Raw genomic sequence first — 26,107 nt, forward strand, 5'->3', positions numbered from 1 at the left:
TTGTTCCCGTATTGAACCTTTTTAGACATTTTTTCTAACTGCCCCAATATAATTTTAATACACAGATATAACCGTTTATGTACTGTGATTTTTTGGAGAGCCACAAATTACTATAATATCTAAGGGTTTTTTGCCTCCTTGGGGACAGTATTGCACCTAATAAAAATGCATGTACTGGATGGATTAAATGACCTGTAGGTCACTAGTTGTTTTGGTGGAGTGATGGATCTTAAGGCCATATTGGAGCAGATGAAGAAGTGAGGAAATAGAGACAGAAAATCTACTCACTCTTGAGATGTTTGTGAAGAGAGGAATATCTGTGAGGAGAGGAATAGCTACCGGGAGAGGGATGGGGCTGACTCCATCTTTTCTAGTAACCATTCTGTTACCAAGACCTATGGTGATGACACTTGAAAAACAATGCTGACGTGTTCCCTTAGCCCTTAGTTGACTGGTATAGAGAATAATTCGTATAGAGAATTATACCAGTAAGTAAGCTTTTCTGTCACCATTGACTTCACTCTGTTTAAATTCCATCATTGAAAACTTCAATTTGATTCATTATTCACAGGAAAATCTTTTATCCTTTACTTTTTTTTACAAGGTTGGGAGTTACCGAACTTAACAAATATGAATGTCTTCAAAACACTTACTTTACTGGCTCTCATTGGAATAAGATCTCAATATATGCAGATCCCTAGCCAAGAGCTCCTGTGATCTTAGGCTCATCTTTTAACTTTTGTATTTTAATAGTTTTCTTTCATTCTCTAACTTATTTCACACATGATCTTTTAAGAGAGCAAGATGACATATATTTTAAAGTCAAGTGTGATGTGTGTATATGCCTGTTTTGGCCTTTTTCTATATTACCTTCCTCACATTCCTAGTGTACTCCTTTATATGCCTTTAAATCTTTATCTTCACTAGTATAAAAGCATCTCCCTCTGCCCAAGCTGCAATAATATTTTTCACTTCTCCCCTATTACAACTTTATGTTGTTTTGAGTTTGAATCATACCATAAAAACGATGTTTATGTCCTGTACTCACTTTAGATTTACAGTTGTAGCTCAGGAAAGACTGGTAAATATGGGAGAATAGTTGTAAGAAAATCTTTGTTTAAAGTGGCTTTGTCACTTTGCTAGAGATGGCCAGTGATTAGCTGTCAGAATCTGGACAGACTTGGTTTCACAAATACCACCTCTTGTGTGTTTTTCTAATGCCTGATCTTTCAGCCTTTGTAGGATGTCTTCCTGATTTTTAATTTATACCTGTGTTAATCTAACAAAATGGAAGGCTATAATTCCCCTGGAGTCAATAGCCTGCCACAAATGGATAGAAGCCCAGAATTTTCACCAGCACATGCTTTATTGAAGAAGTATGAGTATGAACTGGCCTCATACTACTGTTCAGAAAACAATAGCTCATTTGTTTCAAAGTAATTTTTAGCAATTGGCCTCATCAGGCCAATTCTATTCTAGAACTCAGTTATGAGTTCTAGTCTTGAGTCAGTCATATTTCTTAACAAAAGTTCTTTACATACTTTTTTGATGATTTTCTCACTGAACTGCTTCTTTCCTCTCTACATGTTAGTAGGGATTTTTAAATAGGTATACTTGATGTACAATAAACTGTACATATTTAAAGGATTTGATAAGGTTTGATGAATTTCTGTTTTTCAGTTTGTTCTTTTATGGAGTGTGCTTTTGATGACTTATTTAACAAGTCTTATTTAACAAGCCTAACCCAAGGTCACAAAGATTTTCTTCTGTTTTCTTCTAGAAAGATTATAATTTTAAGTTTTACATTTACTCTGTGATCCAGTTTGAGTTAATTGTCATGTATGGTGTGAGGCTTATTTTTTTGTACGAGGATACCCATTTGTTGAAGAGGCTATATTTTCTTCATTGCATTGCCTTTCTGTGTTTGTCACAAATCAGTTGTCCAACAAACAATGAGAGAGAAGATTGATAAGTTGGACTTCATCAAAATTAAAAACTATTAGGAAAGTGAAAAGACAGCTACAGAATGGGAGAAAATATTTATAAATCATATATCTGATAAGGGACTTATGTCCAGAATATATAAATAACTCTTACAACTCAATAGTAAAAAGACACTTGATCCAATTTAAAAGTGGACAAGGATTTAAATTAACGTTTCTCCCAGGAAAATATACAAGTGGCTAATAAGCACATGAAAAGATGCTCAAATCATAGTTACTGGGAAATGCAAATCAAAACCATGAAATACCAGCTCATACTCACTAGATTGGCTATGATTTAAAAAACGACAGATAAAAGCAAGTTTTGGTGAGTATGTGGAGAAATTAGAATCCCCAAATGTTCCCGGTGAGGAATGTAAAATGGTATAGCCACTTTGGAAACTCGCACCTCAAATGTCCAATAGCTGATGAATGGAAACATAACGTGTGGCATATCTGCACAAAGGAATGCGGGCAATAAAAATGAAAGAAGTATGGCTATAATGTGGATAGACTTTGAAACTCTTCTGCCAAATGAAAAGCCAATCCAAAAATACCACATATTGCATGATCTCATTTATATAAAATGTCTAAACTAGGATATAGAGATAGAAAAATTAGTGGTTGCTAGGGCTAGAGGTGAGAGGGTGGGAGTGACAGCTAATAAGTATAAGGTTTCTTTATGGCATAATAAAAATGTTCTCAAATCACATTATGGTAGTGGGGAAATTTATGATATGAAAATTGTATCTCAACATTAAAAATAAGTCATTCATATATATGTGTGTTTATATATACATACATACATTCATCTCTATATATGCATGTATTCCCAGCTTTCTCTTCTTCCGTGGATATATTTGTCTATCTTTATGTTAATACTGTGAGGTTCTGATTAGTCCAGTTCTATAGTAAAGCTTGAAATCAGATAGTCTTAACCCTCCAATTTTTGTTTTCAGAGTTGTCTTGACTATTCTAGGCCCTTTGCATTTTTGTGTGAATTTGAAAATTAGTGTTTCAGTTTCTACAAATAGCATTTTTGGATTTTGATTGGGATTATGTTCAATCTAGAAATAATTTGGGAAAATTTAGAATTGAAATCTTAGCAACATTGAATCTGCTGACCTTTATATAGCCCTTCTTTAACATTTATAGCCCTTCTTTAATTTTTCTCAGCAGTATGTTATAGTTTTCAGTGCATGGGTCTCATGTCTTTTGTCAAATCTATCCCCAAATATTTTATGTTTTCAGTGCTGTTATAAATGGTGCTGTTTTTTAAATTCCTGTTTCTGATTGTTGCTAATGTATGGAAATGCACAGTTGATTTTTGGATATGGATCCTGTTCCCTGCAACCTTGCTATAGACTCACTCATTCCACCGGGTTTTTTACTTGGTGATCATGTTGTCTTCAAATAAACACAGTTGTACTTCTTTCTTTAAATCTGGATGTTTTTTGTTTCTTTTGCTTGCCAGATTGCACTGGCTAAGAATCTCCAGTACAATGTTGAATAGAAGTGATGAGAATGGGTAATTCCTGATCTTAGAAAGCATTTAGTTCTTTGCCATTAAGTATGATGTTAGCTTTAAGTTTTTCATACATGCCCTTTATCAGACTGAGAAAGCGTTCTCTTCCTAGTTTCTTGAGAATTTTTTTTATCAAGAATGGATGGTGGATTCTGTCAAATTCATATATATGAATATATATATGAATATATATGAATATATATGAATATATATGTATATATATGAATATATATGAATATGTATATGAATATATATGAATATGTATATGAATATGTATGAATATGTATATGAATATATATGAATATGTATGAATATGTATATGAATATGTATGAATATGTATATGAATATATATGAATATGTATATGAATATGTATATGAATATGTATATGAATATATATGAATATATATGAATATATATATGAATATATATGAATATACATGAATATATATATGAATATACATGAATATATATATGAATATATATATTCTTTCATATATATATGAAATAAATGAATGTTAAACCAACTCTGGGTTCCTGGGTGCACCCATTTGGTAATAATGTATTATCCTTTTAATACATTGTGTAATGAGATTTGCTAAACTTTTGTTTAGAATTTTTATGTCTATGTTCTGAGAGATACTGGCTAACAATTTTCTTTATCTAAAAAGATATTTGTCTAATATATTTGTTAAGTTTTCGTTTAAGGGTAATGCTGGCCTTATAGGATGAGTTGGGATGTGTTCTCTCCTCTTCAGTTTTATTGAATGAATTTATGTAAAATTGGCATTGTTTAGTGCTTAAATGTTTGGTAGAATTTGGCAGTGAATCCATCTGGTTCTAGATTTTCATTGTGGAAAGATTCTTAACTATATTTTCAGTGTCACTAATATAGGGCCATTTAGGTTATCAATTTTTTTCTTGAGTTACCTTTAATAATTTATGTCTTTCAAAGAATTTGTCATTTCATCTAAGTTGTCAAATTAATTGACATATTTATTAATGTCATTTATTGATGTTAAGAACTTTATTAATGGCATAAAGTTCTTAATATTCTATTATATTTTTGATATATGTAGAATCTCTGATGGTATCACCTCTTAATTTTGGTACTGATAATTTATGTCCTTTATTCATTATCAGCCTGACTTAAGATTAGTCAGTTTTATTCATCTCAAAGAACTAGCTTTTAATTTCATTAATTTTTTTATTTTTGTGTTTCTTATTTTACTGATTTTTATTTTAATATTTGGTACAGTTTGAGTATTCCTTTTCTCTCCTCTCCTTAAGCAAAAGATAGGCTTCTCTTTTGGAGCTGTGAGCTATGCTCCCTGGGGTTGGAGGAGGGGTGGCACCTGCACTCCCTTAGCTGCCTCAGCTGGTATCTCACTAGCTGGCTTTGAGCCCTGAACAGCAATAGGACTTGCCCAAGAATTATAGTTTTTGTGGCCTAGACAGCCTTTCAAGTTTATTTAGGACCCCAGAGCACTTTCGCCTGTGGTGGTGAGGTTTGCTGAAACTGAAGTTCCAACCACCTGGATGGACGATTCCCCTCTGGCTAGGGCTGGTCTAAATGCACCTTCTTTGGCCACTGGCTGAGTTCTGCCTGGTGTTAGCAGCACTGTGTTCCATTACAGAGTCCCACAAATGCTATACTCCCCCTCCCTTAAGTGCCTTGATTCTCCCTCCATGCCATGTGGCTTCTGTTGGGGAATGAGAAAGGGGTAGTGTAGGCAATTCAAAACTGTCTTTCCTACCCTCTTCAGTGCCTCTTTTGGCAATATGAAGTTAAAACCAGGTTCTGTGATTGCTCACCTGATTTTTGGTCCTTTTGAAGGTGCTTTTTGTAGATAGTTTTAAAATTTGGTGTTCCTTTGGGGAGGATGATTGGTGGAGGCTTCTATTTGGCTATCTTGCCCTGCTTCCTCCAAATCTGAAATTCTGTAACTGTTAAGCAACTCTTCTCACCTCCAGCCCTGGTAACTACCATTTTATGTTGTTCGTTTGTATTTATTTATTTATTCTTTAAATTTTATTTTATTTCAATAGCTGTTGGGGAACAGATGGTTTTTGGTTACATGGATAAATTCTTTAGTGATGATTTCTGAGATTTTGGTGCACCCATCACCCAAGCAGTGTAAACTGTACCCAATAGGTAGTCTTTTATTTCTCACCCCTTCCCACTCTTCCTCCAAAGCCCCAGAAGTCCATTCTATTATTCTTACACCTTTGCATCCTCATAGCTTAGCTCCCACTTATAAGTGAGAACATACAATATTTGGTTTTCCATTCCTGAGTTATTTCACTTAGAATAATAGCCTCCAACTCCATCCAAGTTGCTGCAAAGCCCATTATTTTATTTCATTTTATGGCTGAGTAGCATTCCATGGTGTATATATACACCACATTTCCTTTATCCACTCAGTGGTTGATGGACATTTATGTTGGTTCTATATTTTTGCAGTTGTGAATTGTGCTTCTGTAAATACACATGTACCTGTGTCTTTTTCATATAATGACTTCTTTTCCTTTGAGTAGGTACCCAGTAGTGGGATTGCTGGATGGAATTGCATTTCTACTTTTAGTTCTTTAAGGAATCTTCATGCTGTTTGCCATAGTGGTTGCACTAGTTTACATTCCCACTAGCAGTGTAAGTGTTCCCTTTTCTCCACATCCATGCCAACATCTTTTTTTTTTTATTTTTAAATTATGGCCATTCTTGCAGGAGTAAGGTGATACCTCATTGTGGTTTTAATATGCATTTCCCTGATAAGTAATGATGTTGAGCATTTTTTCATATGTTTGTTGGCTGTTTGTATATCTTCTTTTGAGAATTTCAAATTCATGCCCTTTGCCCGCTTTTTGATTGGATTATTTGTTTTTTTTCTTACTGATTTATTTATAGATTCTGAATATTAGTCCTTTGTTGGATGCACAGTTTGCAATTATTTTCTCCCACTCTGTGGGTTGTCTGCTCTGCTGATTATTTCTTTTGCCATGTAAAATCTTTTTAGTTTAATTAGGTACCATTTTTTTTGTTGTTGTTGCATTTGCTTTTGGGTTCTTAGCCATGAATTCTTTGCCTAAGCCAATGTCTAGAACAATTTATTTGCTGTTATCTTTTAAAATTTTTGTAGTTTCACGTCTTAGGTTTAAGTCTTTGATCCATCTTGAGTTGATTTTTGTATAATGTGAGAGATGAGGATCCAGTTTTATTCTTCTACATGTGGCTTGCCAGTTATTCCAATGCAATTTACTGAACAGGGTGTCCTTACCCTACCTTATGTTTTGGTATGCTTTGTTGAACTTCAGTTGGCTGTATGTATTTGACTTTATTTCTAGGTTCTCTATTGTGTTCCATTGGTCTATGTGTCTGTACTATGTATGTACTATGGGCACTAAGTATGTACCCATACTATGCTGCTTTGGTAACTATAGCTTTGTAGTATAGTTTGAAGTTGGATAATGTGATGCCTCCAGGTTTGTTCTCTTTTCTTAGTATTGCTTTGGCTATATGGGCTCTTTTTTTGTTTTCATATGAATATTAGCATTGTTTATTCTATTTCTGTGAAGAATGATGGTAGTATTTTGATGGGAATTGCATTGAATCTGTAGGTTGCTTTTGGCAGTATCGTCATTTTAACAATGTTGATTCTACCTATCCATGAGGATGGGATATGTTTCCATTTGTTTGTATCATCTATGATTTCTTTCAGCAGTGTTTTATAGTTTTTCTTGTAGAGATCTTTCACCCCCTTGGTTAAGTATATTCCTAAGGTTGGTGGTGGTTGTTTTGTTTTGTTTTGTTTTGTTTTTTGTTTTTTGTTTTTGCCACTGTTGTGAAAGGGACTGAGTTCTTGATTTGATGATTTGATTCTCAGCTTGGTCATTGTTGGTGTATAGCAGTACTCCTCATTTGTGTACATTGATTTTGTATCCTGAAACTTTACTGAGTTCATTTATCAGTTCTAGGAGCTTTTAGGATGAGTCTTTAGGGTTTTCTAGGTATATGATCATATCATCAGCAAACAGTGACAGTTTGACTTCATCTTTTCAAGTTTAGATGTTATTTCTTTCTCTTGCCCGATCACTCTGGCTGGGACCCATTTCATTTTCTAATTCTATGAATATGACTACTGTGTTAGTCAGGGTTCTCTAGAGGGACAGAACTAATGGAATAGATAAATATATATAAGGGGGAGTTTATTAAGTATTCACTCACATGATCACAAGGTTCCACAATAGGCCATCTGCAGGCTGAGGAGCAAGGAGAACCACTCTTAGTCCCAAAACGCAAGAACCTGAAGTCTGATGTTTGAGGGCAGGAAGCATTCAGCACACGAGAAAGATATAGTCTGGGAGGCTAGGCCGGTCTTTCTTTTTACATTTTTCTGTCTGCTTATATTCTAGCCTTGCTGACAGCTGATTAGATTGTGCCAACCCAGAGTAAGAGTGGGTCTGCCCTTCCCAACCCACTGACTCAAATGTTAATCTCCTTTGGCAACACCCTCACAGATACACCCAGGATCAATACTTTGTATCCTTCTATCCAATCAAGCTGACACTCAGTATTAACCATCACAAGTCTACCCCTTGTCAACTTGAGCCCATACACATCTCCTGAGATCATATGTAATCTTCAAATAAAGACAAAAATAAGGTCATAATTATGCCTAGCATAATACAAGTATTCTTCATACAACCGGAAACGCACAAATCCCCAACCAAAATACTATTACTTAAAGTTAACAATACTTAAATGCTGATGTGAAGTCAATAAATCTTATGTTACATGATAAAGGAGAGAAGAAATAAAATGAAGATATTTTCTTAGTACGGGAGTATACATGCACAAACATGTTTTTAACAAAAGAAGGAGGAAATACTCATGACAGTTACAGTCCTTGTTTCTGCACTGGTCACGTGATTGTAGCTGGTATGATGACCACATTCTTCTACTACCCATTTTGTATTCTCTTTGCCTTCAGCAAGCACCTTAGAGAGTCTTGGTTTTTTTCCTGGTGGAGTGACCCAAACCTTCACTCCTGAAGGGTCTGGGTCATTTGTAGTCCTGCCTGGATTGGGCTGTTGTAGTTTCCCATTGACCTTAATCACAGGGCATGGTAATACTAAGAGATGCCGTAATGGACCTCCTGTGTTCCATGCATACTCCTCCTTACCTCTGTTGTGGAGTAGTAGACTGATTTCATGTTGAAAGTCCGGGTTGGTCATCCCAGCCAACACTGTATCTCCCTTTTTAGTCTATTGACTTAAAGGTAGGAGGAGCCCAAATTGTCCAGGTAGCAATCTTAACTTCCAGTTTATTGTGCCTCCTGGTGGCAGCATTCCTCTGGAACTAAGACCTCTAGGCCAGCAGAATGTAATATCGTGGGAACAGGAAGCAAAAATTTTGCTAGTGGATCACTAGGGGTGATGGTGAGTGGTGCCACTTCCACCCCTTGATTCCTGGACTTGTGAATCCTGGCTATGGGAGAAACAGTACCATATATTGGACGCTGATTCAGAGCGTACACAGCCTTCTGGAGAACTTTGCCCCAGCCCTGCAAAGTATTGTCACCTAATTGGCATTGTAATTGTGACTTCAAAAGGATATTCCACCATTCTGTCAATCCAGCTGCTTCAGGATGATGGGGGAACTGATAAAACCAGTGAGTTCCATGAGCAGGAGCCCACTGCTGCACTTCTTCAGCTGTAAAGTCAGAGGTAATGCTGTGTAGAATACCATGATGGTGGATAAGGCATTCTGTGAGTACAGAAGCATTGGCAGAAGCATTGTGTGCAGGATAGGCAAACCCATATCCAGAGTAAGTGTCTATTCCAGTGAGGACAAACCTCTGCCCTTTACATGATGGAAGAAGTCCAGTATAATCAGCCTGCCACCAGGTAGCTAGCTGGCTGATCACCCTGAGGAATGGTGCCATATTGAGGGCTCAGTGTTTGTCTCTTCTGCTGGCAAATTGGGCACTCAGCAGTGGCTGTAGCCAGGTCAGCCTTGGTCAGTGGCAGTCCATGTTGCTGAGCCCATGCATAACCTCCATCCCTGCCACCATGGCTACTTTGTTGATGGGCCCATTGGGTGATGATAGGTGGCTGGGGAAAGAGGGTGAGTGGTGTCCACAGAATGGGTCATCCTATCCACTTGATTATTAAAATCCTTCTCTGCTGAGTTCACCTGTTGGTGAGCACTCACATGGGATACAAATATCTTCACAGGTTTTTACCCCTCAGAGAGGTCCGTCCACATAACTCTTCCCCAGATTTCTTTGTCACCAGTTTTTCAATCATGCTTCTTTCAAGTCCCTGACCATCCAGTCAAACCATTGGCTACAGCCCACAAGTCAGTATATAATCGCTCATCTGGCCATTTCTCCTTCCATGCAAAGTGCACAACCAGGTGCATTGCTCGAAGTTCTGCCCACTGGGAAGATTTCCCTTCAGGTCTGTCCATCAGGGATGTCCTGGAAAGGGACTGAAATGCTGCAGCTGTCCACTTTCGGGTGATGCCTGCATATCGTGCAGAACCATCTGTGAACCAGGCCGTAGTCTTCTCTTCCTCTGCCAGTTGATCATAGGGAACTCCCCATGAGGCTATTGGTGCAGGCTGGGGGAGAGAAGGCAGGGTAGCAGGAGTGGAGACCATGGGCATTTGAGCCACTTCCTCACATAACTTACTTGTGCCTTCAGGACCTGCCCAAGCCTGATCACATATATACCCTTCCATTTGATGATGGAATGCTGCTGTGTACCCACTTTATGGCTAAATGGGTCAGAAAGCACCCACTTCATCATAGGCAGTTCAGGTTGCATGATAACTTGATGACCCTTCAGTTTTCACCAAAGTCCAGTAACAGGCTAAGAGCTGTCTCTCAAAAGGAGAGTAGTTATCTGCAGAAGATGGCAGGGCCTTGCTCCAAAGTCCTAGAGGCCTCTGCTGTGATTCACCTATGAGGGCCTGCCAAAGGCTCCAAACAGCATCCTTATCTGCCACTGACACCTCAAGAACTATTGGATCTGCTGAGTCATATGACCCAAGTGGCAGAGCAGCTTGCACAGCAGCCTGGACCTGTTATAGAGCCTTCTTCTGTTCTGGACCCCACTCAAAACTGGCAGCCTTTCAGGTCACTCGATAAATAGTCTGGGGTAACACACCTAAATGAGTAATGTGTCGACAACAAAATCCAAATAGGCCCACTAGGCATTGTGTCTCTTTCGTGGTTGTAGGAGAGGCCAAATCCTTTACCTTAGAAGGAATATCTCGACAGGTCCCACACCACTGGACCCCTAGACATTTTACTGAGGTAGAAGTTCCCTGAATTTTAGTCAGATTTTTTTTTCCCATCCTCTGGCGTGCAAATGTCTCACCAATAAATTCAGTGTGTTTGCTACTTCTCGCTCACTGGATCTAATCAGCATAATGTCGTCAACGTAGTGGACCAGTGTGATATCTTGCGGAAGTGGAAAGTGATCAAGGTCTCTCTGAATAAGATTATGACACAAAGCCGGAGAGTTGATATACCCCTGAGGTAGGACAGTAAAGGTATATTGCTGGCCTTGCCAGCTGAAGGCAAATTGATTCTGATGGACCTTATGCACAGGAGTGGAGAAAAAGGCATTTGCCTAGTCAATGGCCACATACCACGTACCAGAAGATGTGTTAATTTGCTCAAGCAATGAAACCACATCTGGTACAGCAGCTGCAGTTGAAGTCACCACTTGGTTAAGCTTATGATAATCCACTGTCATTCTCTAAGATCCATCTGTCTTCTGCACAGGCCAAATGGGAGAGCTGAATGAGGATTTGGTGGGAATCACCAATGCTGCATCTTTTGAGTCCTTATGGTGGCACTAATTGCCGCAATACCTCCAGGGATGCAATATTGTTTTTGATTTACTATTTTTCTAGGTAGAGGCAGCTCTAATGGCTTCCATTTGGCCTTTCCCACCGTAATAGCCCTCACCCTACCAATCAGCCAATGTGGGGGTTCTGCCTGCTGCTGAGTATGTCTATGCCAATTATGCATTCTGGCACTGGGGAAATGACCACAGGATGAGTCTGGGGACCCACCGGACCCACTGTAAGTCAGACCTGAGCTAAAACTCCATTAATTACCTCACCTTCATAAGCCCCTTCTTTAACTGGAGGACCACAATGACGTTTTGGGCCCCCTGGATTCAGTGTCAGCTCAGAGCCAGTGTCCAGTAGTCCCCGAAACGTATGATTGTTTCCCTTTTCCCAGTGCACAGTTACCCTGGTAAAGTCCGGAGGTCTCCTTGGGCAAGGATGGGAGAAAGATTTATAGCATAAATTGTTGGTAGTATAGTGGGGTCCTTCCTCAAGGGGAGCAGACTCCCCCTTCATTCAAGAGGTTCTAGGTCTCTAAACTGGCTCCAGTCTGGATATCGATTGAGGGGCCATGATTCTCTGTTTTTATATTTAAAATTAGTCTTTTGTCCACTTGACCTGGAATTTTTCTGCTTATATAAATTAAGTAGGAATGCAGTAGGATTCCTATCAATTTCACTTCTAGAAACACCGTGATTAATTAGCCAGTGCCAGAGCTCTGCATAAGTCAAATGATTCTGATTGTTGCTTTGCCTCTGCTGTCCATTATGGTAGCCATGCCCATCTTGCCTTTGATGGCTGAGTGCTGCCACTTGGCCCTGCCATCTCGGGATCCAATTATTTCCATTGCATTTAAATTTTGTGGTTGAGTGACTGGGGTTTCCATTGTTAAATCTGGCATACATCAAGATCTTGAAGAGCAATCCTTACAGAGCTCTTCAAAGATGTAGGTGTTGCCCTCACAAATCTATTTTGGAAAGCATTGGTCAAGGATATATCTTCTGGACCCTCCCAGCTGGAATGAGAAGGTCTAAAGTGACTAATCCACTCCACCATTCCAATCTCCCTATACCTTTGGATCCCGTTCTAAACCAAGGGAGGAAATCAGGCATTTCCAGCTCGCTCACAGTGGGCCATCTTTTAAGCTATATTTTAGCTAACCAAGCAGACAAACTATTAGAATCTTTTTTAACTCCCTGAGCTACAACATTAAATGTAGAATCCCTATTTAGTAGGCCCAAATCGACAAATTCACCTGATCAAACTCTATGTTCCTTCTACCATCATCCCACACCTTAATATCCATTCCCATGACTCTTCTCAAGATTTCTGCTTATATAAATTAGAGAACTCAAGCAGTTCTTTCTGAGTGTAGCACATCTCCTCATGGCCACACTCTGAACCTCACTTCTAGGAGCCCGCTAGGACTTTAGTCTTGTTATAGGTCTAGAAGCAAACAGAGGTGTTGGGGATAGCTCCTGAGGAGAATCAACTTATATTGCCTGGCAACTGCCTCAGGGGAGGCCATCACTGTTGCCTCAGGCAGCGCAGGGTTTATCCCCTCAGACAAAGGTGGAAAGGTTGATGGGAATGTGGGTCGGGGAGGGGATGTTGCCACTACTGGGGATGAGAAAGGTATTTCTTCTGGCCAAAAAAATTCATCAGAGTTTACAAGCTCAGTGTCCCCAGTGTCATCAGGGTCCTCCCACATATCCCCATTCCCAGTTGCAAGGTCCCATTCTTTTCCAATCAATGCCCTCATTTTAACAGTAGACACCTGGCAAGGCTGTGGATGCACCTTTCATTGCAGGCCAGCCACTCGCATGATAAAAGCTTGTGTCTGGTTTTCCACAGCTTCATCTCTTTCTCTTCAGGAGATAAGACTGTTACTCAGGGCAATCTTAGAAGATTTGAGGCTCAGTGTCTGCTTCTGAAGCCAGGAGTTAGAATCCCTGAGTTCATCATTTTCTTTCATCACTTTGTCCAGTGAACTTAGGAGCAACCAACCAACTTCATTATGTTCCTTGGTTCTCCACATATGGTCAAAATTATTATGTACAGGGTCACTAAACTCCTTGCCTTTCATGAGCAGTGAATCAGGAGTGTCAAATGCATTTATTTTGCATAACTCTCTAAACAGTTCATGCCAGGGACCATAGTGTTCTCCATACTATTAGAAGTAGAGTCCTTAGCATTTTGGGGTCTAATCATATTTAGTAGCCAACTCCAGAAACCCCAAAACCAACAAAAGAACTCCATCCTTAATATTTGTTGGTACCAAAATCTGTATTACTCAGGATTCTCTAGAAAGACAGAACTATATATATATATATATATATATAGAGTTATATAAACTCTCATATATATATATGGGAGTTTATTAAGGAGTATTAATTCACACAATCACAAGGTCCCAAAATAGGCCATTTGCAAGCTGAGGAGCAAGGAAGCCAGTCTGAGTCCCAAAGCTGAAGAACTTGGAGTCTGATGTTGGAGGGCAGGAAGCATCCAGCATGGGAGAAAGATGTAGGCTGGGAGGCTAAGCCAGTCTAGTCTGTTCACATTCTTCTGCCTGGTTTTTATTCTGGCCACGCTGGCAGTTGATAAGATTGTGCCCACTCAGATTAAGGGTGGGTCTGCCTTTTCCAGTCCACTGGCTCAAATGTTAATCTCTTTTGGCCACACCCTCACAGAAACACTCAGGAATAATACTTTACATCCTTCAATTCAATCAAGTTGACACTCAATATTAACCATCACAGTGACCTTCTTTGTCTTTTTTTATAGTTTTTGTCTTGAAATCTATTTTGTCTGATATTAGTATAGCTACTCCTGCTCTTTTTTGGTTTCTATTTGCATGGAATATTTTTTCCATCTCTTTATTTTCAGACTATGTGTGTCTTTATAGATGAAGTATGTTTCTTGCAGGCAAGGAATTGTTGGATCTTATTTTGTAACCTATTCAGCCACTCAACATCTTTTATTTGGAGAGTTTAGTTTATTTACATTCGATGTTATCATTGTTAAGTAAGGACTTACTTCTGCCATTTTGTTACTTTTTTTTCTGGTTGTTTCATGGTCTTCTTTCTTCTGTTCTTCTTTCCTGTCTTCCTTTTAGTGAAGGTGATTTTCTCTGATGACATGTTTTAACTTATTGCTTTTTATATTTTGTGTTATCTGTCGTATGTTTCCAAATATGAAGTTACGATGAGGCTTGCAAATAATATCTTATAACCTGTTGTTTTAAACTGATGACAACTTAACAGTGATTACATAAACAAACTAACAAGTAAAGAGGAAACTGATAAAAACTCTACACTTTAACATCATGCCCCTACTTTTAACTTTTTATTGTTTCTACTTATGTTTTATTGTACTATGTCTTGAAAAGTTGTAATTATTATTTTTGATCAGATCATCTTTTAGTCTTCCCACTCAAGATATGAGTAGCTTACACACCACAATTACAGTGTTTTGATATTCTGTCTTTTTGTGTACTTACTATTACTAGTGAGTTTTGTGCCTTCGGATAATTTCTTATTTTTTATTAATGTCCTTTTCTTTCAGATTAAGGAACTCCCTTTAGCTTTCTTATAGGATAGGTCTGGTGTTGATGAAATCTCTCAGCTTTTGTTTGTCTGAGAAAGTCTTGAATTCTCCTTCATGTTTGAATAATATTTTCACCAGACATACTATTCTGCAATAAAAGTTCTTTTTCCTTTGGCACTTTCAATATATTATGTCACTCTTTCCTGGCCTGCAAGGCTTCCACTGAGAAGTCTGCTGCTAGGCATATTGAAGCTCCACTATATGTTATTTGTTTCTTTTCTCTTCCTACTTTTAGAATCCTTTCTTTATTATTGACCTTTGGGAGTTTGATTATTGAATGTCTTGAGTTAATGTTATTTGGGTCAAATCTGCTCAGTAACCTTCTTGCACTTGAATATTGATATCTTTCTCTAGGTTTGGGAAGTTTTCTGTTATTATCCCTTTGAATAAACTTTCTACCCTCATCTCTCGATTTCCTCCTCAAGGCCCAAAACTCTTGATTTGCCCTTTTGAAGTTATTTTCTAGATATCATAGGCATACTTTCATTCTCTTCTATTCTTCTTTCTTTTGTCTCCTTAACTGTGTATTTTCAAATAGCCTGTCTTCAAGCTCACTAATTCTTTCTTCTGCTTGATTAATGCCACTATTAACAGACTCTGATGCATTCTTTAGTATTTCAGTTGCATTTTTTAACTCCAGAATTTCTACTTGATTCTTTTAAATTATTTCAATCTCTTTATTAAATTTATCTGATAGGATTCTGAATTCCTCTCTGTGTTCTCTTCAGTTTCTTTGAGTTTCCTCAAAACAGCCATTTTGAGTTTTCTGTCTGAAAGGTCACACATCTGTGTCTCTCTGGGATTAGTCACCGGTGACTTATTTAGTTCTTTTGGTGAGGTCATATTTCCTGAGTGGTCTTGATGCTTGTGGATTTTCACTGGAGTCTGGGCTTTTTTTCTGCCTCTCTGTGTGCTTAGTAATCTTTGGTTAGATGCCCAACGTTATGAGTTTTACCATGTTAGTTGCTGGATTTCTTTACATTATTGAACCTGGTTTTGGTATACAGTCAAGTTCATTTGATGACTTGCTTTTATAACTTGTTAGGTGGGTCTGGTGCAGTAGTCAGTCTGGGACTAGTGTTTATTCCCTACTGCTCAGATAAGATCATTCTGAATACTCTACCTAATGTTCTGTGAAATACAAGTTTTTCAAGTTTGATTGGTGGAAATAAGGACAAATTATTCCTGGAGGTATGTGGAGTCTAGTCACTGTTCTCTTTTATTTTGGATCGTTCTCTTCCTAGCCTCAGGTTATTTCATTGCATACATGCACCAATCAGTGCTCTGCTGTGTACCAGGAGACTCTCTGTTCATCTCTGGGGTGCTGTCTCTGGGCAGCTTTCTTCTCTCTGGTACTTTGTCCTGTGAACTCTAACTGCCTTTGTCTCTCTGCACTCTTAACTCCATCTCTTCAATTCTTAGAGCCCATCAGGCTTCACTTCAATTTCCCTGCCCTGTGCCACTGCGTGGAACCTTCCAAGGCAGTAATCTCTAGCAGTTATAGGGTTTACTTCACTTGTTTGCCATCTGTCAAGGAGCAGTGTCGTTTGTTACCTGGTGTCCAATGTCTTGAAAACCATCATTTCTTGTATTTGTTTGATTTGTGTACTTTTTAAAACTTTTTAAAATTTTTTGGTGGTTTAAGGTTGGAGGGCAAATGCGGTCCCTGTTACTCTGTTTTGGTCAGAAGCAGAATCCCTGTTTACTTGTAGTTTTAATCTGAAAAGACTGTTTTGCTACATTCTTACAGAAAAACTGGTGTTTTTTTTTTTTTTTGAGATATGGGGTCTGGCTCTCTTGCCCAGGCTGGAGTGCAGTGGTGCAATTTCAGCTCACTGCAACCTCTGCCTCCTGGGTTCAAGTGATCCTCTGGCCTCAGCCTCCTGAGTAGCTGGGATTACAGGCCCGTGCCACCACTGCCCGGCTAATTTTTGTGTTTTTAGTAGAGATGGGTTTTCACCATGTTGGCCAGGCTGATCTAGAACTCCTGGCCTCATGTGATCCATCTGCCTCGGCCTCTCAGAGTGCTGGGATTACAGGCATGAGCCACCACACCTAGCCAGGAAGAACTCTTTTAATAGTAGCTATTGCTCATTTCTCTTTGGGAGAAGATAAAGCAGCCAGCAGAAATTTTTGAGGATATTCTTGGGATATTAAACTGATTTCCCGACTCCTTAGTTTCTGGGAATTTCTTGAGTTATTTGGATAAAGAAGCTAATTTTAAATAATAATTTTATGAAATTCCTAACCATGTTATGATTTTATTTTCAGAATTAAGAAAAAGAGAGAGCAAGAACGTTATGCTGAAGAGCAGAGGATCCTAAGAATGAACTTTCATGAAGATCCATATTCAGGAGAGAAGTTGAGTGAGATATTAGCCCAGTTACAACTTGAAGAAATAAAAGGAACCAGAGAAAAACAACAGAGAGAAAAAGAATACCTGAGGTAATTTGAAAAGGTCTTCATGATATTTTGGCTCTAGAAGAGACTTGGTAGAACTCATTGTTCTCATTTTCCTTAGAAGAGAATTGACTGTGTCTTTTCATACTTTTCCTCATTTAGGAGTTCATAACTTCACCAAATTTTTTGATTGCCTAATACTTCTTGGGTGTAGCCCTGCATTTTTCCCAGTACAAAGAGGAAATGTCAAGGCCCAGAGATATGGAATAGATTTAACAGTTAAATCTGGCTGTAAAGTCAGGATTCATGCTCGCTTTCTTTCTAGTAGTTCACTTTGCCTGATCATACTTTATTTGTACAGATATGTAGAAGCTTTACGAGCCCAAATCCAGGGGAAAATGCAGCTGTATAATATTACTTTACCTCCACTATGCTGTTGTGGTCCTGATTTTTGGGATGCTCATCCTGATACCTGTGCCAACAACTGTATTTTCTATAAAAACCACAGAGGTAAGTTTCTTGAAGGAATAGTCAGGGCCTAGTGGCAACAAGAAAAATAAATAAGAGTAGTGGTAATAGTAATTTACCATTTATTGAGTGCTTACTATGTATCAGAGACCGTTATAAACCCTTTACAAAATAACTATATGAGGCAATGAAAAAATTATAATGAGTTATATTTCTCTTTGAGATCTGTTATCTTCTTGTCTCCATTGATGCTGGGGAAATATTTTCAGCTTATTCTACTGTAGGAGAACTTGAGTTTCAGGTCCTTTAACTGAAGACTATTAGAATTTGCCTTCTATGTAAGTTAGGACTCTATCCAGTTGAATTCCCTATTACTCAAATACTTTAATGGTATGTAACATGGATGTATTACCATATATATCCACATTAGATTGCTAGTTCTGCCAGGAGGCACTGAGGAAAATAAGAAACAGTATAAACTCTTTCAGGAGTCCCAGCTAGAGAAAACTTAGTCCTTCATATTGTCATTAATATTTCTGTTTCCTATCCATCCTTAAAAATATTGATTTATATGGTGTAAAGATTATGTAGCCCTCATGTATACACTAGGAATACTGCCAGTATATATATTCCTAGTGCTTCATCTGTATGATACAAGTTTCTTATCAGCTTTATTTTAAAAAACACAAATCTAATTATGCCATTTCCCTATTCTAAAACCTCTAGGGCTACCCACTGCAGTATAAGATGCATGGCATGTTTGGTCTATTTTCTCTCTGGCTCTGGGCCCTACTCTAGCCTTATCAAAGTTGCTATTCCCAGTATGTGCCATATTGTTTACTCCTTTTGCACCTCACACTTAGTTCTCTGTGTTCTTTCCTTTACTCTTGTTATTTCTTCATAACTCGTCTTAAGTGTTAACCACTTCTGGGAATCTTTGCCATCCTGTCCTAGGTAGTTGTGCATTCATTCCCAACTTCATTCTATGATGACATTTGTTGTTGTTGTTTGTTTTTTTGTTTTTGTTTTTTTTTTTTCCGAGACAGTCTCTCTCTGTCGCCCAGGCCAGAGTGCAGTGGCACGATCTCGGCTCACTGCAACCTCTGCCTCCTGGGTTCAAGCGCCTCAGCCTACCGAATATCTGGGATTACAGGTTTGTGCCACCACATCCAGCTAATTTTAGTATTTTTAGTAGATACGGGGTTTTGCCATGTTGGCCAGGCTGATCTCAAACTCCTGACCTCAAGTGATCCACCTGCCTCAGCCTCCCAAAGTGCTGGAATTACAGGTGTGAGCCACTGTGCCTGGCCTATGATGACATTTTGTATATACCTTTGGTTTGGAAGTATTACATGGCAACTTAATTATTTTTGTGTCCATACTCTTTATTATTTTTTCTGTCCTCACAGAGTACTTGTCATATAGTAAGTACTGAATAAATATTTATTCAATAGATAGTTACTTGTAAGACTCTTGGTAGAGAAGCAGTACTAATAAGATAGAGGCTGGTAGAGTTGTTTAGAATTTGACTTTATTCATTGCTGTGCAAACCTTTTTTTGCAGCATATACTCGGGCACTACATTCATTCATCAATTCCTGTGATGTCCCTGGGGGTAATTCAACTCTTCGAGTCGCAATTCATAATTTTGCTTCTGCACACAGGCGGACTTTGAAAAATCTATAATAAGAATCTGAAATTAACTGGTAGTATTTTGGCTTTTACTTAAAATCAGCACTGAGAGAGTATTTAACAAAAGCTGTTCAAGTTATAAAATATATAATCTGGAAAGAAATACTGTCTCATATAATAACTGTCTTTATAATTAGATTGTAATCATTGTTTTAATCTCTGTCTTGGAACCAAGATTGAAAGCTGACTTACTTCTCTCTTCTTTCTTGTGAACCATACGGAGCCTATTATTTTAAAACATGATCAGAGAAGTAAGGCTTCTCTTACTTTGCTCTGCTCTGATCAGAAGAGCTCATGTGAAATCTTTGAGATTCTCTCATTTATCATCTTTCTAAAACTGTGTTTTTGAGCTTGACAATACTGAAAATGTCTGGATGAAGCAGAAAAGAAAGTGATGAAATGTGTTTCTGAGCATCAGAGACCATCTATATTGCCATTACCTTTTCTAATTGTATATAAGAATTCAAGATTAGAAGAATTTAGATTTGTTGCACATTTTTTTCCTCAGCATTTTTTCCTCTTGTTTTTAAAAATGTATTGCCTCTTTCCCCATTCAGTGACACTGGACATAGGAATTTTTAATTGTGTAATTTTCTGTTGCAAAAAGGGTAAATAAATCCTTTGTCTCTTGTATATCTTCTATGTGAAATAATTGTGAGTGACATTTGAAAAAGTGAATCTGAAGTCAAAGTGAGTAAATTCCTTATTTCCCTATTTTTTAAAAACCTGGTATATGACATGGCTACAGGGCAAATGAAATAAAAATTGCCATAGTTGGAATGAATTTGTTATTTCCTTGCAGTTTTTCCTGATAAAAAATATGAAAAGGTTTAATATTATGAATTGGAGATACATACTAACAGTTTCTTTTTTCTACTTTCTCTAACGTACAGTGCTGAAGAAGCACTTAGGTTTGTGCTCAAAAAAAAAAAAAAAAAAGCCTAAACATCTAGCCAAGGCTTTGAAAATAATTAGAATTACATGAACAAGATTGAATAGTTATGCAACCAGATTACCTAGTTCAGCCAAAATCCTTGAAGTAATTATAACTTGATTCAGCCTTTAAGTGTTGTATTTTTTAACAGCTCTATTGAGATATCATTCACATATTATATATAATTGACACATTTAAGGTGTATAATTCAGTGGTTTTTAGTATATTCACTGGTTGTGCAACCATCACCACTATAAAATTTTCACTCTAAAAAGAAGCCCCCATGATCCAGCAATCTCATTTCGAGGTATATCTCCAAAAGAATTGAAAGTAGGATCTCAAACAGATACTTGCACACCCATGTTTACAGTGGCATTATTAATAATAGCCAAGGTGGAAGCAACTCAAATGTCCATCAGTGGATAAATAGTAAATAATATGTGGTATATACAATAAAATATTCAGTCTTAAAAAGGAAGGAAATCCTGTCACACACTGCAACATTATGCTAAGTGAAAAAAGCAGTCACAAAAGGACAAATACTGTCATATGCAGTACTTTTAGGTAGTCAAATTAATAAAGACAGAAAGTAAAATAGTGGTTGCTAGCAGCTGGAATTAGGAGGATGTGGAGAGCTTTGTTTAATGAGTATAGAGTTGCAGTTTTGCAGGATGAAATGGCTCTGGAGATCTGTTTTACAACAATGTAAGTATACTTAACACTACTGAACTGCACACTTAAAAATGGTTACAATGGTACATTTTAGGTTATGTGTTTTTACCACAATTAAAAATTTTAAAAATAGAAAATAAAGGAATCCCCCATACCCATTAGTAGTCACTCCCCATTTTCTCTCCCCAAATGCACCTCCAACCATAGGCAATCACTAATTACTTTCTGTCCTATAGATTGGCCTGTTGTGGACTTTTCATGTAAATGGAATATATCATATGTAATCTTTTGTGATTAGATTTTTTCATTTAACATGTTTTCAAACATCTATCTTGTAGCATGTATCAGTACTTCATTGCTTTTTATTGCTGAATAGTACTTTATTCTATGGATATACCACATTTTATTTATCCATATATCAGTTGACAGACATTTGAATTGTTTCTACCTCTTGGCTATTATGAACACTGCTATGACCATTTATTTGCAAGTTTTTCTGTAGACGTATGTTTTCATTTCTTTTGGATATATACCTGGGAGTGGAATTACTGGGTCTTCTGTCAGCTCTGTTTAACCTTTTGAGAAACTGCAAACTGTTTTCAAAAGTGGCTGCACCATTTTACATTTCCACCAACAGTGTATAAGGGTTCAAATTTCTTCACATGTTCGCCAACACTTGTCATTATCTGTGTCTTTGCTTATAGCCATCCCAGTGGGTGTGAAATGATATTTCATTGTATTTTTAATTTCCATTTCCTCATGGCTGTAATGTTGAGCATCTTTTCATATACTTTATCTCTTTCGGAGAACTGGCTTTTCAGATCCTTTGTTTACTTTGTAGTTGGGTTATTTTTCTTTTTATTATTGAGTTATAAGTGTTATCAGTGTATTCTACGTATAGGTTTCTTACCATATATATGATTTGCAAATATTTTGTGCCATTCTGGGGATTGTCTTTTTACTTTCTCTATGATTTTCTTTGCAGCACAAAAGTTTTAAATTTTGACGAAGTCTATTTTATCTACTTTTTCTTTTGTGGTTTGTGCTTCTGTTGTCTTGTCTAAGAAACCATTACCTAATTCAGGGTCACAAATATTTACTCCTAAGTGGTCCTCTAAAAGTCGTATAGTTTTAGCTCTTATATTTAGGTCTGTGATCCATTTTGAGTAAGTTTTTCATATGGTGTTAGGTAGTGTTCCAACGTCATTCTTTTGTATATGGATAACCAGGATCCCAACACTGTTTGTTGAAAAAGACTATTATTTGCCCCATAAGATTGACAATACACATGAACTTCTATTTCTGAACTCTCAATTGTGTTCCATTGATTTATATGTTTTACCTTATGCCAGTGCAATCTGTCTTGATTACTGTAGCTTTGTAGTAAATTTTGAAGTTTGGAAGTGTGAGGCTTCCAACTTTGTGCTTTTTCAAGATTGTTTTGCTCTTCTGAGTCGCTTGCATTTTCATTTGAATTTTAAGATGACCTTCCTGCAAAAAGCTGGCTGAGATTCTGATAAGGATTACCTTAAATCTATTGATGAATTTGGGGACTATTGCCATCTAACTTATGAACATAGGATGTCTGCCCATTCATTTAGATTTTCTTTCATTTCCTTCAACAATGTTTTATAGTTTTCGAAGCATAACATTTGCATTTATTTTGTTAGGTTTATTTCTAAGTATTTTATTCTTTGATGCTCTTATAAATTGAATTGTTTTCTTGCAGATTGTTTATCACAGGTATAAAGAAATACAGTTGACTTTTTTGCATTTATTAATAGTTTTTTAGAGAAAACCTTAGGATTTTGTATATATAAGATCTTCTCATCTATAAATAGCCTTTTATTTCTTTTCCTTGCCTAATTGCCCTGGCTGGAATATCCAGTACAATGTTTCATAGAAATGGCAGAGTAGACATCCTTGTCTTGTTTCTGATTTTAAGTGGGAAGCATTTAGTCCTTCACCACTATATAGGATGTTAACTGTGGGTGTCCTTTTTCAAGTTAAGGAAGTTTCTCTCTATTACTAGTTTGTTGAGTGTTTTTATTATGGAAAGGTGTTGGATTTTGTCAAATGCTGTGTCTGCATTTATTATTATCATGTATTCTTTGTCCTTTTTTTTCTGTTAATATGCTGTATTACATTGTTTTCAGGTGTTAAATTACTTTGCATTACCAGGATAAGTTGTATTGGTTTTCATTTGTTTCTTTCTTTCTTTGGTCTTATACAACAATTTTATTTTGCTTGTTTGATTCTATTTTTTTTTGGTTTGGTAATCTGAAACAGGTGAATTGACTTGTTTGACATCAAATTAGTAGTAGAATTATGATGGGATTAGATCTTGCATTGGATTAGGAGACTTTCAAGTCTTCTTTTAGCCTATGAATATAAATTTCGTCTGAGAATGTGTGTGCTTTTGCATTATAATTTGGTTATATGTAGACAATGTCTAATGATTTATGTTTGTGGAGTTAGAGAATGCTGAGTAGCAGCTACCAACGAGGAAGACTGAGTCTCATGACCCTTTGTGATAGTAGTATGGTGAATCCTGTTTGGATTGGATCAGTGTACTTTGGAAAAGAGCCTGGAATCTTAAGTGTTTTTTTTTTGTTTGTTTGTTTGGTTTTTAGTTTACAAGTTTGTGAAATCAGAGTTGTATAGACATATTCCACTGTTGCAGGAAGTCAGGGACCCCAAACGGAGGGACCGGCTGAAGCCATGGCACAAGAACATGGATTGTGAAGATTTCATGGACAATTATTAGTTCCCCAAATTAATACTTTTATAATTTCTTATGCCTGTCTTTACTGCAATCTCTAAACATAAATTGTAAAGATTTCGTGGACACTTATCACTTCCCCAGTCAATACCCTTGTGATTTCCTATGCCTATGTTTACTTTAATCTCTTAATCCTATCAGCTGAGGAGGATGTTTGTCGCCTCAGGACCCTATGATAATTGCATTAACTGCAGAAATTGTACAGCATGTGTGTTTGAGCAATATGAAATGTGGGCACCTTGAAAAAAGAACAGGATAACAGCAATTGTTCAGGGAATAAGAGAGATAACCTTAAACTCTGGCCGCTGGTGAGCTGGGCGGAACAGAGCCATATTTCTCTTCTTTCAAAAGCAAATGGGAGACATATCGCTGAATTCTTTTTCTCAGCAAGGAACATCCCTGAGAAAGAGAATGCGCACCTGGGGGTGGGTCTCTGAACTGGCCCCCCTGGGTGTGGCCATCTCTTATGGTCGAAACTGCAGGGGTGAAATAGACCCCAGTCTCCCGTAGTGCTCCCAGGCTTATTAGGAAGAGGAAATTCCTGCCTAATAAATTTTGGTCAGATCGGTTGATCTCAAAACCCTGTCTCCTGATAAGATGTTATCAATGACAATGGTGCCTGAAACTTCATTAGCAATTTTAATTTTGCCCTGGTCCTGTGATCTCACCCTGCCTCCACTTGCCTTGTGATATTCTATTACCTTGTAAAGTACTTGATGTCTGTGACCCACACCTATTCGCACACTCCCTCCCCTTTTGAAAATCCCTAATAAAAACTTGCTGGTTTTTGTGGCTTGTGGGGCATCACGGAACCTACCAACATGTGATGTCTCCCCCAGATGCCCAGCTTTAAAATTTCTGTCTTTTGTACTCTGTCCCTTTATTTCTCAAGCTGGCCGACACTTAAGGAAAATAGAAAAGAACCTATGTGAATATCGGGGCAGGTTCCCCGATATTCTACCAATTTTCTAGATTAGTAGGGGCCTGTAAGAAAGAAGAGGTGAAGATAAGAACTGAGCTGAAATGAGTAGATTTTGATTTGGGTGGTAGGAGTGCGAGGGACAGGATTAAATTTGCATCCTGAATTTCAAACAGGGTAAATGGCAGGCATTTCAACTGAAAAATGATTAAGTAAGAATGAACATTTCCTAGATGACTGTTTACATCTTACTCAAACTTTCCTCAAACTTCCTATAGGTTTTTCCTTACCTTCACTACCAGTTGGTGGCAGTACTGCCTGTGCCACTGAAAAAATAAGCAATCAGAAGGAAACTTCACAAGTTTCCACCATCATACCTACCCATCTACTTGCATCTGTTAATTCCTGTTAATGTGGATGAACTGTTTGTTCTCCTATCTTAGGCCTACCCTGACATGTGGCTAGATCCAATTCATTCCCACCTACTCAAGGACATTTCTTCAGCATTTCTTCCCCCTCTTTTCTGCATCATCAGTTTTTCTCCTGACTACAAGAGTATTGCTATCAGTTTATAAACATGTTGTAATTTTGCCCATCTTAAAAACCAACCAACTAGAAAAAAAAAGAAGACAGGAAGAAAAAACACCTCTATCCCACATCTTCCTTCAGCTGCCCCTGAACTTCTCTGCTTCCCTTTATAACAAAAATCCTTGAGTTGTACATATTTGCTGCTCCTATTCCTCTCCTCACATTCTCTCAGATGCATTTTAGTGAGACTGTTTGCCTTTACCTCTCTAATAAAAGTACTCTTATTAAAGTCACCCAAAACTTCCACATTGCTAAATCCAATGGTCATTCTCAGACTCCATCTTACTGTCTTACTTACTTGCTTACTGTCTTACCGACTTACCTGTCAACAGAATTAAACAATTGATCAATCTTTTTTTTTTTTCTGAAGTACCTTATTACCTGGTTCCCACAACACTAGAGCTTTTTATTTTTCTTCCAACTACAACTGGTTATTGCTTCTTAGGTTTTGTTATTGTTGTTTTTTGCTGTTTCTCCCCCATCTTCAATCCCTTAATATTGGAGTATCCTGGGGCTCAGTCCTTGGACTTCTTTTCTGCCTTGCTTTTCGCTTGCTGTTTTGGTGATCTCTTCTTATCTCATGGTTTTAAATATCATCTAAATACTGATAGCTCTCAAATTTATATATCTGGTCCACAGCTCTTCTCTAACCTCCAGACTCATCTAACCCTGAC

At 37.5% G+C, this 26,107-nt stretch overlaps 1 protein-coding gene across 14 annotated transcripts in view; it reads left to right on the forward strand.

The window, feature by feature from the left end:
- CCDC15 (coiled-coil domain containing 15) overlaps positions 1 to 20,322 on the forward strand; it is an 87,119-nt gene extending 66,797 nt beyond the window's left edge. For all 14 annotated transcript variants that reach the window (XM_055355143.2, XM_019035727.3, XM_055355135.2 and 11 more), the window contains 3 exons: positions 17,251 to 17,424; positions 17,741 to 17,889; positions 19,411 to 20,322. In XM_055355143.2, coding sequence (XP_055211118.2) covers positions 17,251 to 17,424; positions 17,741 to 17,889; positions 19,411 to 19,532 — 445 coding nt within the window. In that variant the 3' untranslated portion in view covers positions 19,533 to 20,322. The remainder of the gene's footprint in view (positions 1 to 17,250; positions 17,425 to 17,740; positions 17,890 to 19,410) is intronic.
- Positions 20,323 to 26,107: the final 5,785 nt, after the last annotated feature.

Source organism: Gorilla gorilla, chromosome 9, assembly GCF_029281585.2.
Source record: "Gorilla gorilla gorilla isolate KB3781 chromosome 9, NHGRI_mGorGor1-v2.1_pri, whole genome shotgun sequence".
Taxonomy (NCBI): domain Eukaryota; kingdom Metazoa; phylum Chordata; class Mammalia; order Primates; family Hominidae; genus Gorilla; species Gorilla gorilla.